Source organism: Salvelinus sp. IW2-2015, linkage group LG3, assembly GCF_002910315.2.
Source record: "Salvelinus sp. IW2-2015 linkage group LG3, ASM291031v2, whole genome shotgun sequence".
Taxonomy (NCBI): Eukaryota; Metazoa; Chordata; class Actinopteri; order Salmoniformes; family Salmonidae; genus Salvelinus; species Salvelinus sp. IW2-2015.
The window spans coordinates 19,214,317-19,227,340 of NC_036840.1; the positions used below are offsets into that span (position 1 = coordinate 19,214,317).

At 42.5% G+C, this 13,024-nt stretch overlaps 1 protein-coding gene across 1 annotated transcript in view; it reads left to right on the forward strand.

The window, feature by feature from the left end:
* The first annotated feature begins 885 nt into the window (after positions 1 to 885).
* Positions 886 to 13,024, forward strand: part of hdac8 (histone deacetylase 8) — a 36,160-nt gene continuing 24,021 nt past the window's right edge. The window contains exons 1-9 of the mRNA XM_023970351.2: positions 886 to 1,096; positions 1,209 to 1,261; positions 1,824 to 1,954; positions 7,111 to 7,252; positions 7,480 to 7,592; positions 7,767 to 7,844; positions 8,180 to 8,288; positions 8,656 to 8,828; positions 10,716 to 10,810. Of these exons, the coding sequence (XP_023826119.1) occupies positions 986 to 1,096; positions 1,209 to 1,261; positions 1,824 to 1,954; positions 7,111 to 7,252; positions 7,480 to 7,592; positions 7,767 to 7,844; positions 8,180 to 8,288; positions 8,656 to 8,828; positions 10,716 to 10,810 (1,005 nt within the window). The 5' untranslated portion in view covers positions 886 to 985. The remainder of the gene's footprint in view (positions 1,097 to 1,208; positions 1,262 to 1,823; positions 1,955 to 7,110; positions 7,253 to 7,479; positions 7,593 to 7,766; positions 7,845 to 8,179; positions 8,289 to 8,655; positions 8,829 to 10,715; positions 10,811 to 13,024) is intronic.

The window sequence follows — 13,024 nt, forward strand, 5'->3', positions numbered from 1 at the left end:
GATGAACAGCATTCTCACATAGGTATTCCTCTTGTCCAGATGGGTTAGGGCAGTGTGCAGTGTGGTTGCGATTGCGTCGTCTGTGGACCTATTGGGTCGGTAGGCAAATTGGAGTGGGTCTAGGGTGTCTGGTAGGGTGAGGTGATATGGTCCTTGACTAGTCTCTCAAAGCACTTCATGATGACGGAAGTGAGTGCTACGGGGCGGTAGTGTTTTAGCTCAGTTACCTTAGCTTTCTTGGGAACAGGAACAATGGTGGCCCTCTTGAAGCATGTGGGAACAGCAGACTGGGATAAGGATGGATTGAATATGTCCGTAATAGAACTGACTTATATTTTAGCCCTTGGCAACGCAGACTCTCGCGAGCAGTGTGGGTGCAATAATTGAATAATATAGATTTCTAAATGTATGTGTAGTCAGCCTGTTACTCAAGAAAACAAAAAAGAGAAAAAGTTTGTATGCAGCTTAATTAACTCAATTATATATATATTTTTTGTTTTTACATTGTTTGCAAACTGATATGTTACACGAATTAATGTACTGAAATAAGTAGGACATGTGACATAGAGAGTTGTCTATTCATAGTATGAGGCTAGTTTAACGTCTCTCTCCATTGAAACATGTGGTTGACGTCAACAAACCTACTTACAAAATAGATTACAATAATGAGATGCATCCACCAATCCAAAGAAATGGTAGGTCGGAGCTCGACAGCCCGTCGTGCGGCTTTGTGGACAACGACTCTCATTGTTAGGGCGGAGAGACATGTATCTTGTCAGTATATCCATAATCTTTGGTTTAATGACGCTTTTAATTTAATTATTATATTTTTTTTTTACATGAGTTCCGGGTAGCACGGTTTCCGTTTGGTCCGGGGAATGTTGATAGTGGGACACCATCTGCATTTGTGCAGAATCTAGCTATCTCATACACATGTTTACTTATTTCAAGCGTTTTATCCACAGAACTACACTAACTAACATAAATGAGTTGTAAAGGAGACTCAAATGACTCTCCTTCCAAACGCAAAGTGGTGTATGTCTATAGTCCTCAATACACCGAGACATGCGACTCGCTATCAAAAGTCCCCAACCGGGTGAGTTGAATGGGAACGCTAACGTTAGCTAGCTATGGATGTTCGCCAGAGAGGCAATACTTTGGTCATTATTTACAAGTACTGAACGATTTTTTTTACTCCGTGTCTCTAGGCAAGTATGGTGCATTCACTCATAGAAGCTTATGGTTTACTTCAACACATGAGGTAAGTTAACTTTTAATGTTTGTCAAAAATAAGGGATTGAGCTAGCTAGCTCTGGCAGGGCGTTGTTCTGTTGCCCTCCACTCTCGCACTGGGTAAGTTTGTTCAATGATTGACTAGACTGTAGAATGCTGTATGCAGTGCACTTGGTGTCATTTCTCKAAAATACAAAACAAACAACTTTTACCCCCAGTCTAGCGCTGGCCAACGCGCATTATATTCGCATGCAGCTCTAAGTGCAGAACGCATGCGTATGGACCAGAGCTAGTACGCTGTCTAACTATGTTGGCTAACATTAACTAAGCCATTTCCTTTATTTAACCAACTGAACTTGTTACTTGTTTTACCTACATTATATGGACMTTTGAGAAGTTATAGCTATTATTTTAGGTTAGAATAAACTAACTAGTTAAATAGCTAACGTTACCATCCTGCTCCAATGTCAGTACCACATTCTGAGCTCTATCTACAGTTCTCGAACATTATGGATTAGAATCCTGTAAAGTAYCTAAATACAAACCTCTAGAACAGTCCATCAGTATCTATGGTCCATTCATTCTTTCAGTGTTGTGAAACCCCGTGTTGCGACCATTGAGGAGATGGCCAAGTTCCACACAGACGCCTACCTGGAGCACCTCCATAAAATCAGCCAGGATGGAGACAATGATGACCCCCAGTCCGGGGACTTTGGCCTGGGTAAGAGGAGAGGGAAGAGCAGGCTCTCTTTTACTTACTTTGACACACGTCAATCAATCCAATGTATTTATAAAGCCCCTTTTTATATAAGCAGTTGACACAAAGTGCTTATACAGATACCCAGCCTAAAATGCCAAAGAGCAAGCAATGCAGAAGTAGAAGCACGGAGGCTAGGAAAAACTCACTAGAAAGGCAGAAACCTAGAGGAAACAGGCTCTGAGGGGTGGCCAGTCCTCTTCATGGCTSTGCTGGGTGGAGATTAAAAGAGTACATGGCCATTAAGGCTATATTGTTTTTCAAGATGTTCAAACGTTAATAGATGACCAGCAGGGTCAAGAGAGGAGGGGATTGAGAGAGGGGGGGGGGTGTGAGGGGGAGAGAGGTATGTACATAGTCAATGGTAGGCTTCGAGGGGACTTCTACAGTAGATAAACCTATAGCTCATCTCTTGGCAGTAGTACTGTAGACTACTTTACCGCTGACCTCAACCGAGAGTCTCTGAGCGTTCAGTCAGCCCACTGACACCCTTAACAGATCACAGCAAAATCACAGTCTACTTAAACAGAGCAATACTCAATCATGAGGCATCAAAGCCAAAGGAACGGAATAATATTAAGAAATGCTATAGATGGGAGGAAAGTAGTGTAGAAACTTACCAAAAAACGATTAGGCAACAACAAATTCAATCCCTTCTAGACAATTTCCTGGACAAAATGTTTCCCTCTAAGAGTGAATATATATGTATAAAACCTAAACCGCTCCCGAGTGGTGCGTTGGTCTAAGGCACTGCATCGCTGTGCCACTAGAGATTCTGGATTTTGAGTCCAGGCTCTTATTTGAAATGTTTCTGAAAAATCCCCTATGGGGAAAAATGAATGGTAGAAAAGCAATTGGAACCATTTCCCTGTTTGACCCCTAGGTTTTATGGGGATATGACACCTCCACTGTGGGGGTCTATAAGGAGGCCTGCGTCTTGTGACCGTAGCGTACCTATAGGTATGAATGACAGGACCAAATTGGAGAGATGTAGGAATATGTCCATGTAATGCTTTGTAGGTTAACAGTAAAACTTTTAAATCAATGACTGAGAGGGAAGTGGGAGAGTACATTCATGCAATGGTGTTATGCTAGCAGTAGAGGGTGCTCTAAATCTGGAAAAGAAAACGACACACCATTGGGCGAAAGGTTTACCCGGCTGTGGCAATACATTAATATGGTTACATAATCAATTTACATTAGAAAACCTCCATTGATGCTTAAATATATACAAATGACAGATTGGCATTCCTACTGACAGAAGACACTATATGTGTCTGTCAGAATTAAGACTTGGACCAAGGGTGAATCTCAATTGTTTTTCCTTTATTGTATTGGTTCCCTGCGTCCTCTCTCCTTGTCTCCTCAAAGCCCATTGGCGCAGAAGATCTTATGTGTTTTGAGAGGGAGGTGAGGACATGAGGAATCAAGGAACTAGAATTTAGATTCTCCCTAGGTCAGCATGTTATCAACACTCCAGGGCTGTGGTTGGGAGACAGGAAAGATGCAACCCCTTTCTGTTGTTATTTAATGGGTTAACACTCTTCTGCTAACCTTTCTATTCTAAAAACGTCTTAATCTCACCTTATCTCCATCTTTCCATTGATCCCTCCCTTCACCACCTTTCCTTTTCATTGTCTCTATTTATCTTCTGCTTCCTCCCTTTGTTTCTCCTCCACAGCTCTGTCTGGTTCTTTCTCTCGCTCTCTCTCTCTCCATATTATGTCTATATACAGTGTTGTAACGATGTGCAAATAGTTAAGTACAAAAGCGAAAATATATATGGGTTCTATTTACAATGGTGTTTGTTCTTCACTGGTTGCCCTTTTCTTGTGTGTACAGTTCACAAATATTGCTGCGGTGATGGCACACTGTGGTATTTCACCCAGTAGATATGGGAGTTTATCATAATTGGGTGTGTTTTCAAATTCCTTGTGGGTCTGTGTAATCTGAGGGAAATATGTCTCTCTAATATGGTCAAACATTTTGGCAGGAGGTTAGGAAGTGCAGCTCAGTTTCCACCTCATTTTGTGGGCAGTGTGCACGTAGCCCGTCTTCTCTTGAGAGCCAGGTCTGCCTACGGCGGCCTTTCTCAATAGCAAGGCTATGCTCATGGAGTCTGTACATAGTGAAAGCTTTCCTTAAGTTTGGGTCAGTCACAGTGGTCAGGTATTCTGCCACTCTGTACTCGCTGTTTAGGGCCAAATATCATTCTAGTTTGCTCTGTTTTTGTGTCAAGTAATTATCTTTTTTTTTCTCATGATTTGGTTGGTTTTAATTCTTGCTGTCCTGGGGCTCTGTGGGGTCTGTTTGTGAACAGAGCCCCAGGACCAGCTTGCTTAGGGGACTCTTCTCCAGGTTCATCTCTCTGTAGGTGATGGCTTTGTTATTGAAAGTTTGGGAATCGCTTTCTTTTAGGTGGTTGTAGAATTTAACGTCGCTTTTCTGGATTTTGATAATTAGCGTTATCGGCCTAATTCTGCTCTACATGCTTTATTTGATGTTTCACGTTGTACACGGAGGATATCTTTGCAGAATTCTGCATGCAGACTCTCAATTTGGTGTTTCTCCCATTTTGTGAATTCTTGGTTGTTGAGCGGACCCCAGACCTTACAACCATAAACGGCAATGGGTTCTATAACTGATTAAAGTATTTTTAGCCAGATCCTAATTGGTATGTCAGATTTGATGTTCCTTTTGATGGCATAGAAGGCCCTTCTTACCTTGTCTCTTAGATCGTTCACAGCTTTGTGGAAGTTACCTGTGGCGCTGATGTTTAGGCCGAGGTATGTATTGTTTTTTTTGTGTGCTCTAGGGCAGTGGTTCCCAAACGTTTAATGTCCCGTACCCCTTCAAACATTCAACCTCCAGCTGCGTACCCCCTCTAGCACCAGGGTCAGTGCCCTCTCAAATGTTGTTTTTTGCCGTCATTGTAAGCCTGCCACACACACACACACACTATACGATACATTTATTACTCATAAGAATGAATGAGTGTGAGTTTGTCACAACCCGACTCATGGGAAGTGATAGAGCTCTTATAGGACCAGGGCACAAATTATAATAATAATCAATAGTTTTGCTCTTTATTTAGCCATCCATAAACTTTATTTGTTAATTGAAAATTGTGAATAACTCACCACAAGTTAATGAGAAGGGTGTGCTTGAAAGGATGCACATGACTTTGCAATGTTGGGTTATATTGGTGAGAGTCTTAAATCTTTTTCCACACAGTCTGTGCCTATATTTAGTTTTCATACGAGTGAGGGCCGAGAATCCACTCTCACATAGGTACGTGGTTGCAAAGGGCGTCAGTGTCTTAACAGCGCGATTTGACAAGGCAGGATACTCTGAGCTCAGCCCAATCCAGAAATCTGTCAGTGGCTTCTGATTAAATTAACTTTTCACGGAACCGCTTGTTGCAATTTCGATGAGGCTCTCTTGTTCAGATATCGGTAAGTCTTGCACTGTCAGGGCAATTATTTAAAAAAATGAAAAAGGTATGGAACAGTTGAAAATCTCACGGGTAGAGGACGCAAATGCATTTTGCCCCCCAGGATAGGGAGGAGGATGGTGAGAAGCAACAAAATCCCCAAGAATCACTGAAATAATTGCAGGCTTTGGTGGGTCCACATCCACAGGCTCTTTGGAAGGGTTGCCAGAAGAAAGTTGTTTCTGACCCCAAGACACAGGAGCAAGTGCTTGGAGTTTGCCAAACGTTTTTAAAATTATGACTGGAGTAAGGCGCTCTGGTCAGATGAGACCAAAATTGAACGTTTTGATCAGATACAGCATCGGCATGTTTGGCGTCGAAACAGAGATGCGTACAAGGAGAGGCACCTCATACACACGGTGAAATATTGAAATATGGTGGTGGGTCAGTGATGTTTTGGGGCTGTTTTAATTCCAGAGGTCCAGGGGAACTGGTTAAGATTGATGGCATACTGAATTCCAACAAGTATCAGGAAACTTTGGCTGACAATCTGGTTGCCTCTGCCAGAAGGCTGGGACTTGGCCGTAAGTGGACTTTCCAACAAGACAATGACCCAAAACATAACTCAAAATCCACACAGAAATGGTTGTGACAACAAAATCAATATTCTGCCATGGCCATCTCAGTCGCCGGATCTCAATCCAATCAATAACCTGTGGGCTGAGTTGAAGAGGGCAGTTGATAAGCGCAAACCCAAGAATGTGAAGGATCTGCATAGAGGAATGGTCCAAAGTCCCTCCAAATGTGTTCCTTAACCTTGTCAAACATGACAGGAAAATACTCCATGCTGTTATCCATGCCAGAGGTGGTTGCTTTAAGTACTAAATGAGTGCCAATAATTATGAAACCTTGATTTTGGTGAAATGTGTTTTGTATTAAATAATTGTATGATTTTGGTTGGTTCCATTGAAACATTAAAGTACAGTATTTCTCATGTTGGTATTGAGTTTCTCTGTAATTATATTGTTTATATTCTTAAAATTACTGTTTGTGCTTTGCCGGTCAGGGGTGGGAGTACTTTTGGAGCCCACTGCAAATGGACTGTTTGAAAATGGTGAAGATTATAAAAAAAACGAAATGTGACCCACATTTCAATTTGGCGTACCCTCGACGGGGGGTGCGTACCCCATTTTTGGAATAATTGCTATAGGGCAGCGGTGTCTAGATGAAATTTGTATTTGTGGTCCTGGGAAGTGGACCTTTTTTGGGACATCTAGGGCTATTTGCTGCTGTAGGCTCTCCTTGGTTGGTGACAGGAGCACCAGATCATCAGCTAACAGTATACATTTGACTTCAGATTCTAGTAGGGTGAGGCCGGGTGCTGCGGACTGTTCTAGTGCCCTCATCAATTCGTTGATATATATGTTGAAGAGGGTGGGGCTTWATCTGCATCCCTGTCTCACCCTGCGGGCCCGTGGAAAGAAATGTGTGTGTGTTTAGCCAATTTTAACCACACACTTGTTGTTTTCCCAGAAGTGGTTAGTCTATGGATTCTTCAATTACATTGAGCTGATTTCTGACATGCTGTTCCATTTTCCGTAGTGTATTTCTCTCTCCTCTCATATGTTTCCACTTCTTTTGCTTATTTACTTTTCTGTCATTTGCTTCTCTCTCCTCCTTTTGCCAGGTTATGACTGCCCGGTGGTGGAGGGTATCTATGACTATGCTGCAGCGGTCGGTGGTGCCACCTTGACGGCTGCCCAGTGCCTGCTGGACAAGAGGGGTGAGGTGGCGATCAACTGGGCAGGAGGCTGGCACCACGCCAAGAAGTAAGATTAAACTGTGTGAGGTGACCGGACAAGGACCAGGGTGACATGTTGATGAATGTGTTACCGAACCGTTCCTAATAGGAGGACACACTGAATTATGTTAGACATATATGATCGTCTACAAAGAAGGCCTTCTAAGTCATTGAAAAGACAGCAATGCGTTAAGTATTTTCTGCGTCTCTCTCACCTGTCACTTTCGTTCTCTCTTCCCCCGCTCTCTCTCTCAGGGATGAGGCATCAGGCTTCTGTTATGTGAATGATGCTGTGCTGGGGATTCTCAAGCTGAGAGAGAAATACGAGAGAGTTCTTTATGTYGATGTGGACCTTCATCATGGAGATGGTACACACACCCCTTTACCCGAACTCTCGCATCTAAATGTGCATTGATATTGTGTAAATATTATCGCCATATGAGTACAGTATGTGGATACAAATGTTTTGCTAAGGTTAATTGTTTTGGTCTGTCAATGAACAAAATCATTGTGTTTTTAGAGAACAATGTAATGTTTCTCAGGTGTGGAAGATGCCTTCAGTTTTACCTCCAAAGTGATGACTGTGTCTCTACACAAGTTCTCCCCCGGATTCTTCCCAGGTCAGTGGCTACACCGAATACAGTACTAACGACCGTTCTACTACAGTTGGAAGTCTTCCTTGTGCGGGCCTCTCATTCCTTTATTTCAGTATTATTGTTTAGCTTAGCACTGGTATTCTCAAGTTTAGGATGTGCATATCACCCTCCTTTTCATCATAAGCTTCCTGTACCCGTGGTCCTTCCTCCTTGGGGGACCGCTTGCATTAAAACTGTAGAACTAAAATCGGTGTCAAATCCGCTAACAATCTGAGAGATCAACAAACTAGTTTGAGAAACATTGATACATAATACTCACACTCTCTCGCTGTCATAGTAACCCTACCATCCTGTTGTAGGTACAGGGGACCTGTGTGACACAGGGATGGGTAAAGGAAGATGGTACGCTGTCAACGTCCCTCTGGATGACGGCATCAAAGACGACAGATATTTCCAAGTCTTCACCAGGTTGTTAAAGCTAGTTACTTTTTATTTACGCTGGTTATGACATAAGATACATGTCATCTTTTAATGGTTAACACTATCAGTAACATCAGAGACATGCTGCATGTCCTCTGCTTTCTCAGTAACGGAGATTTACAGACCTAATAAGCTAGAAGTGCATGTTCGTAGTTTTGTTGATACTCTGCAACCGTTTTTCTTGTTGCAGAACCGTGATATCGTCTTTGTATATCTTGTATGCTATGGAAACAACCATTTTCAAAATCAAATGAAAACATTGTGTTCAGTACATAGTCTTAACTGTTAACCGTCTTATATTATAATTGTTGTGTTAATATTTAACCTCTGTTTTTATGATTGTTGTGCCCATCAGTGTGATGCAGGAAGTGCAGGCTTTGTTTAACCCGGAAGCAGTAGTGATGCAGCTGGGAGCTGACACCATGGCTGGGGACCCCATGTGTTCCTTCAACATGACTCCTGTAGGGGTGGCCCAGTGTCTTTGCCACGTACTAGACTGGCACCTACCCACACTGCTGTTGGGAGGAGGTGAGTCTGACAACACACACACACCATGGTTTCTGTTAGCTGGTAATGGCCGGCTTTGGGCTGAAAAAATACATTTTGAAGCTGATAAATAAAATGGTAGCCGGCCAAATTGTCTGGGGCTGCATATCATACATGCCAAAATCATGCTTAAGCACCTTTCTCTCACTCCTTGCCCGCTGCCTAACGTCCATGCACCTGCTAGTGAGGAGAGGGAGAGATCGAGAGAGGAGCCTTGGGCTACTGTTGATTGTGGTGATGGAAGCCTTTTTCATTAAAGTAAAACAAACGTTAGAGTAGTCCCATAGTGAAAAGCCTACAAGGGGACAAGTTTTAATATTGTAGTGGACAAAGATGAATAGAATGTTGGCGCTGCCAACAGCAGGCTACTGTACAACTCGCTATTCGGGTAGGATGCCTTTTTCCCCCCGTTATTATTATTTTATACCATTGTTGTTATTGTAGGCCTATTTAAACCAGGTCTTTAAATGTACCAAACGTGTTTTGTTTCATTCTGTTTAGACTTCTTCTTTGGCTTAATTAAGTTTGATCTGTCTTTTTAATTGTCCTCCCTAGGTTAGAATTAGGCCTGTTGTAAAAAWAAATATTATTACCATATTGCTGTCATTTGTTGAGTACGGTAGGCACTAGCCTTTCTTGGTAATTGCTGCAATATAGCCTGTTCAACATTTTTGAAGGTTTAAGCCAGTTAGCATGCGTTTTGTTTTATTCTGTTGAGACATTTTCTTTGGCCAAATTAAGTTCCAACTGTAATATTGTGGTTGCCGCAATATAATATCCTGCTCATATTTCCCCAATAAACAATTGCTTGACTTTTGATATTAACTTAATGAAGTTTAAACTTTTGCAAAGGTGTGGCTATTAACCTATTATACTGCAGGCCTATTAAATGAAGGCAGTGTGCCCAGCGCACTGAGGTTAGGATTTATTTTGAAGTCTACCAGAATTACTCCTATTATCTAACAATATAATGCTTGTATTCTATTGAAAAAAATATTCTGAGCGAAAAAATGAATGTCTCCGTCCGTACTCCTATATCTGTATAACAGACGCAGTAGCCTATCTGACAAGGATAAATAAATACATGTCGAAGCATGCCGCTGGCATATTTTGATCTCTCTCGCTCTCCTAGTCCTAAGCTTCTTTTTTATATTTAAAATATTCATATCATACAGTGGATGCCAAAGCTCGTAGGCTTATGCATGCAATGCCCTGATGCATTTAGTGCTCAAATCTCCAACAGCTGACCGTGAGGTGGACAATTATTGTTTAAAGAAAGTAAAATCAAGAAAACAAAAGGTTATAAAGTGTTCTATATGCTACACTTCAAACACATAGTGTTTTTGTCATTTATTATAAGCTGTTTTTAAGGACACGTAAATGTGGTTCATTTGGCCGATATCCTCATTTATTGATGGCGCTGTGTGGGTGGACACCCTTAATGGATTACACACCCAAGGCATATGTATGACCGATACATTTCTCAAATATCCGATAAACAAGAATCGCAATCCTAACGGAAACCCAGACACACGCACAGCCCCACACACACCGCCTGAAACCACAGCCGTGTCTACGCCACGTACTAGACTAGCACCTACTCACACTGCTGTTGTGAGGAGGCGGGTCTCATATCCGCTCGTACACACCGACACACACACACTTACACAAAGACAACGGCACACACAAACGTACCTACACACACACATCTGAAACCACAGCCCAAGCTTCAGACCCCTCAGCCCTGTACCAGATGATACCTGTTAATTACACCAGTACAATGAAGCCTTTTTACTCACTACAATCCCTCTTTTTCCTCCCTCCCTCCTCTTTCTCTCTCTCTCTTTCCTCGCTCTTCTCTCTCTCTAGGTGGGTATAACCTAGCCAACACGGCCCGTTGTTGGACCTACCTGACTGGGGCCGTACTGAGACAAACACTGGCCTCTGAGATACCTGACCATGAGGTGAGAGTAAACACACACACACACCATACATAGCCCCAAACACACACAGCTCCTCACACAGACATGCACGCACAAACTCAAATACGCTGACACACACACCCTTCGGTCAGTCTTTGCTGAGTCATTCCCTCTAATAAAAGATGGCCGCCGGCCCTCAAAGGGGTTGTTTCCAGGTGAATCAGGAGGGATGGAGGGAGTAGGAGAGGAGAGAGGGGACAATGCCACTCTGTCCCCTCCAGACCTGACAGAGAGGGTCTCTGTGCTTCTCTTTCTCTCCATTGCCATCCCTCTCTTTCTCTGTGCTTCTCTATCAATCTCTGCCCTCATCTTTTTTTTCGTCTTCTTAGAAGGACCTTGTGTGTTTTATTCCGGGGGGGAGGGGCTGGTTTCTTTTGGCGGAAAGGTTGGCGAATTCCCATATAATTACATCAGTAGAAAAAGAGAGCAAATGAGGGATAGAGCTACAAAGAGAGAGATTTGTGTTCCATGTACAGTGAGGGGTAGTTATCTTACTCTCCTGAGACAAAGAGGGTCTTTCTGTAGTGTGTGCGCGCGTGCGTGGGCCATGATAAAGGCACCTTTTGTTTCTCCTCCACCAGGTCGGGCTGTTACATCATGTGACCTTTAACCTCATTAAGAAGAGGCTCACCGCAAACAAGTCTAACCAGCTGCTACAACACACACAGCCACACAAAATCAAATACCCCCAAAAGTCTCCCCTATTTTGACCCTCTTGCTCTGGCCATCAGAGTGGTACCTCTTTTCCATCAAACACATACTCTACACAGCCAGCTACCTCCTGTTATTGTGTGTCTACACTACTACCCAAACAAAACGCTATTTAACTCTGGCCTGCTGTGGTCCGGAGAGGATGAGGTAGAGAAAAGGATGGGTGAGCAGGAGAGAGAGCAAAAGATGGCCAGAGAGACTTGTAGTAGTATCGTCGTGTGTGTGCGCCGGAGAGGAATATTTATCCACAATGACCAAGCAAAGTGAGTTTCTGAGGAGAAGGGAAAACAAAAAGCACTTTGTTGTACCTGAGACTGAGAGAGGCCAGAGCTCCCCTCTCCTTCCCCAACTGGCTGCAGCTTTTCTGGGCTGCCAGGACAGTCCCTAACTAGAGGTCAACCGATTATGATTTTTCAAAGCCGATACCTATACCGATTATTGGAGGACCAAAAAAAGCCCATACCAATTAATCGGCTCATTTTATTTAGAATTTTTGTTGATTTTATTATTATTATTTTTTAAATTTGTAATAATGACAATTACAACAATACTGAATGATCACTTTTATTTTAACTTAATATAATGCCTCAAATAAATAATGAAATATGTTCAATTTGGTTGAAATAATACAAAAACAAAGTGTTGGAGAAGAAAGTAAAAGTGCAATATGTGCCATGTAAAAAAGCTAACGTTAAGTTCCTTGCTCAGAACTTGAACATATGAAAGCTGGTAGTTCCTTTTAACATGAGTCTTCAATATTCCCAGGTAAGAAGTTTTAGGTTGTAGTTATTATAGGACTTTCTCTATACGATTTGTATTTCATATACCTTTGACTATTGGATGTTCTTATAGGCACTTCAGTATTGCCAGTGTAACAGTATAGCTTCCGTCCCTCTCCTCGCGCTTTCCTGGGCTCGAACCAGGAACACAACGACAACAGCCACCCTCGAAGCATCGCTACCCATCGTTCCACAAAAGCCGCGGCCCTTGCAGAGCAAGGAGAACTACTTCAAGGTCTGAGCGAGTACGTCACCGATTGAAACGCTATTAGCGCGCACCCCGCTAACTAGCTAGCCAGTTCACATCGTTACATCAGCCTAATCTCGGGAGTTGATAGGCTTGAAGTCATAAACAGCTCAATGCTTGAAGCAAAGCGAAGAGCTGCTGGCCAACGCACGAAAGTGCTGTTTGAATGAATGCTTACGAGCCTGCTGCTGCCTACCACTGCTCAGACTGCTCTATCAAATATCAAATCATAGACTTATAACATAATAACACACAGAAATACGAGCCTTAGGTCATTAATATGGTCAAATCCAGAAACTATCATTTCGAAAACAAAACATTTATTCTTTCAGTGAAATACAGAACGGGTGGCGTCCATAAGTTTAAATATTCCTGTTACATTGCACAACCTTCAATCTTATGTCATAATTACGTAAAATTCTGGCAAATTAGTTCGCAATGAGCCAGGCGGCCCAAACT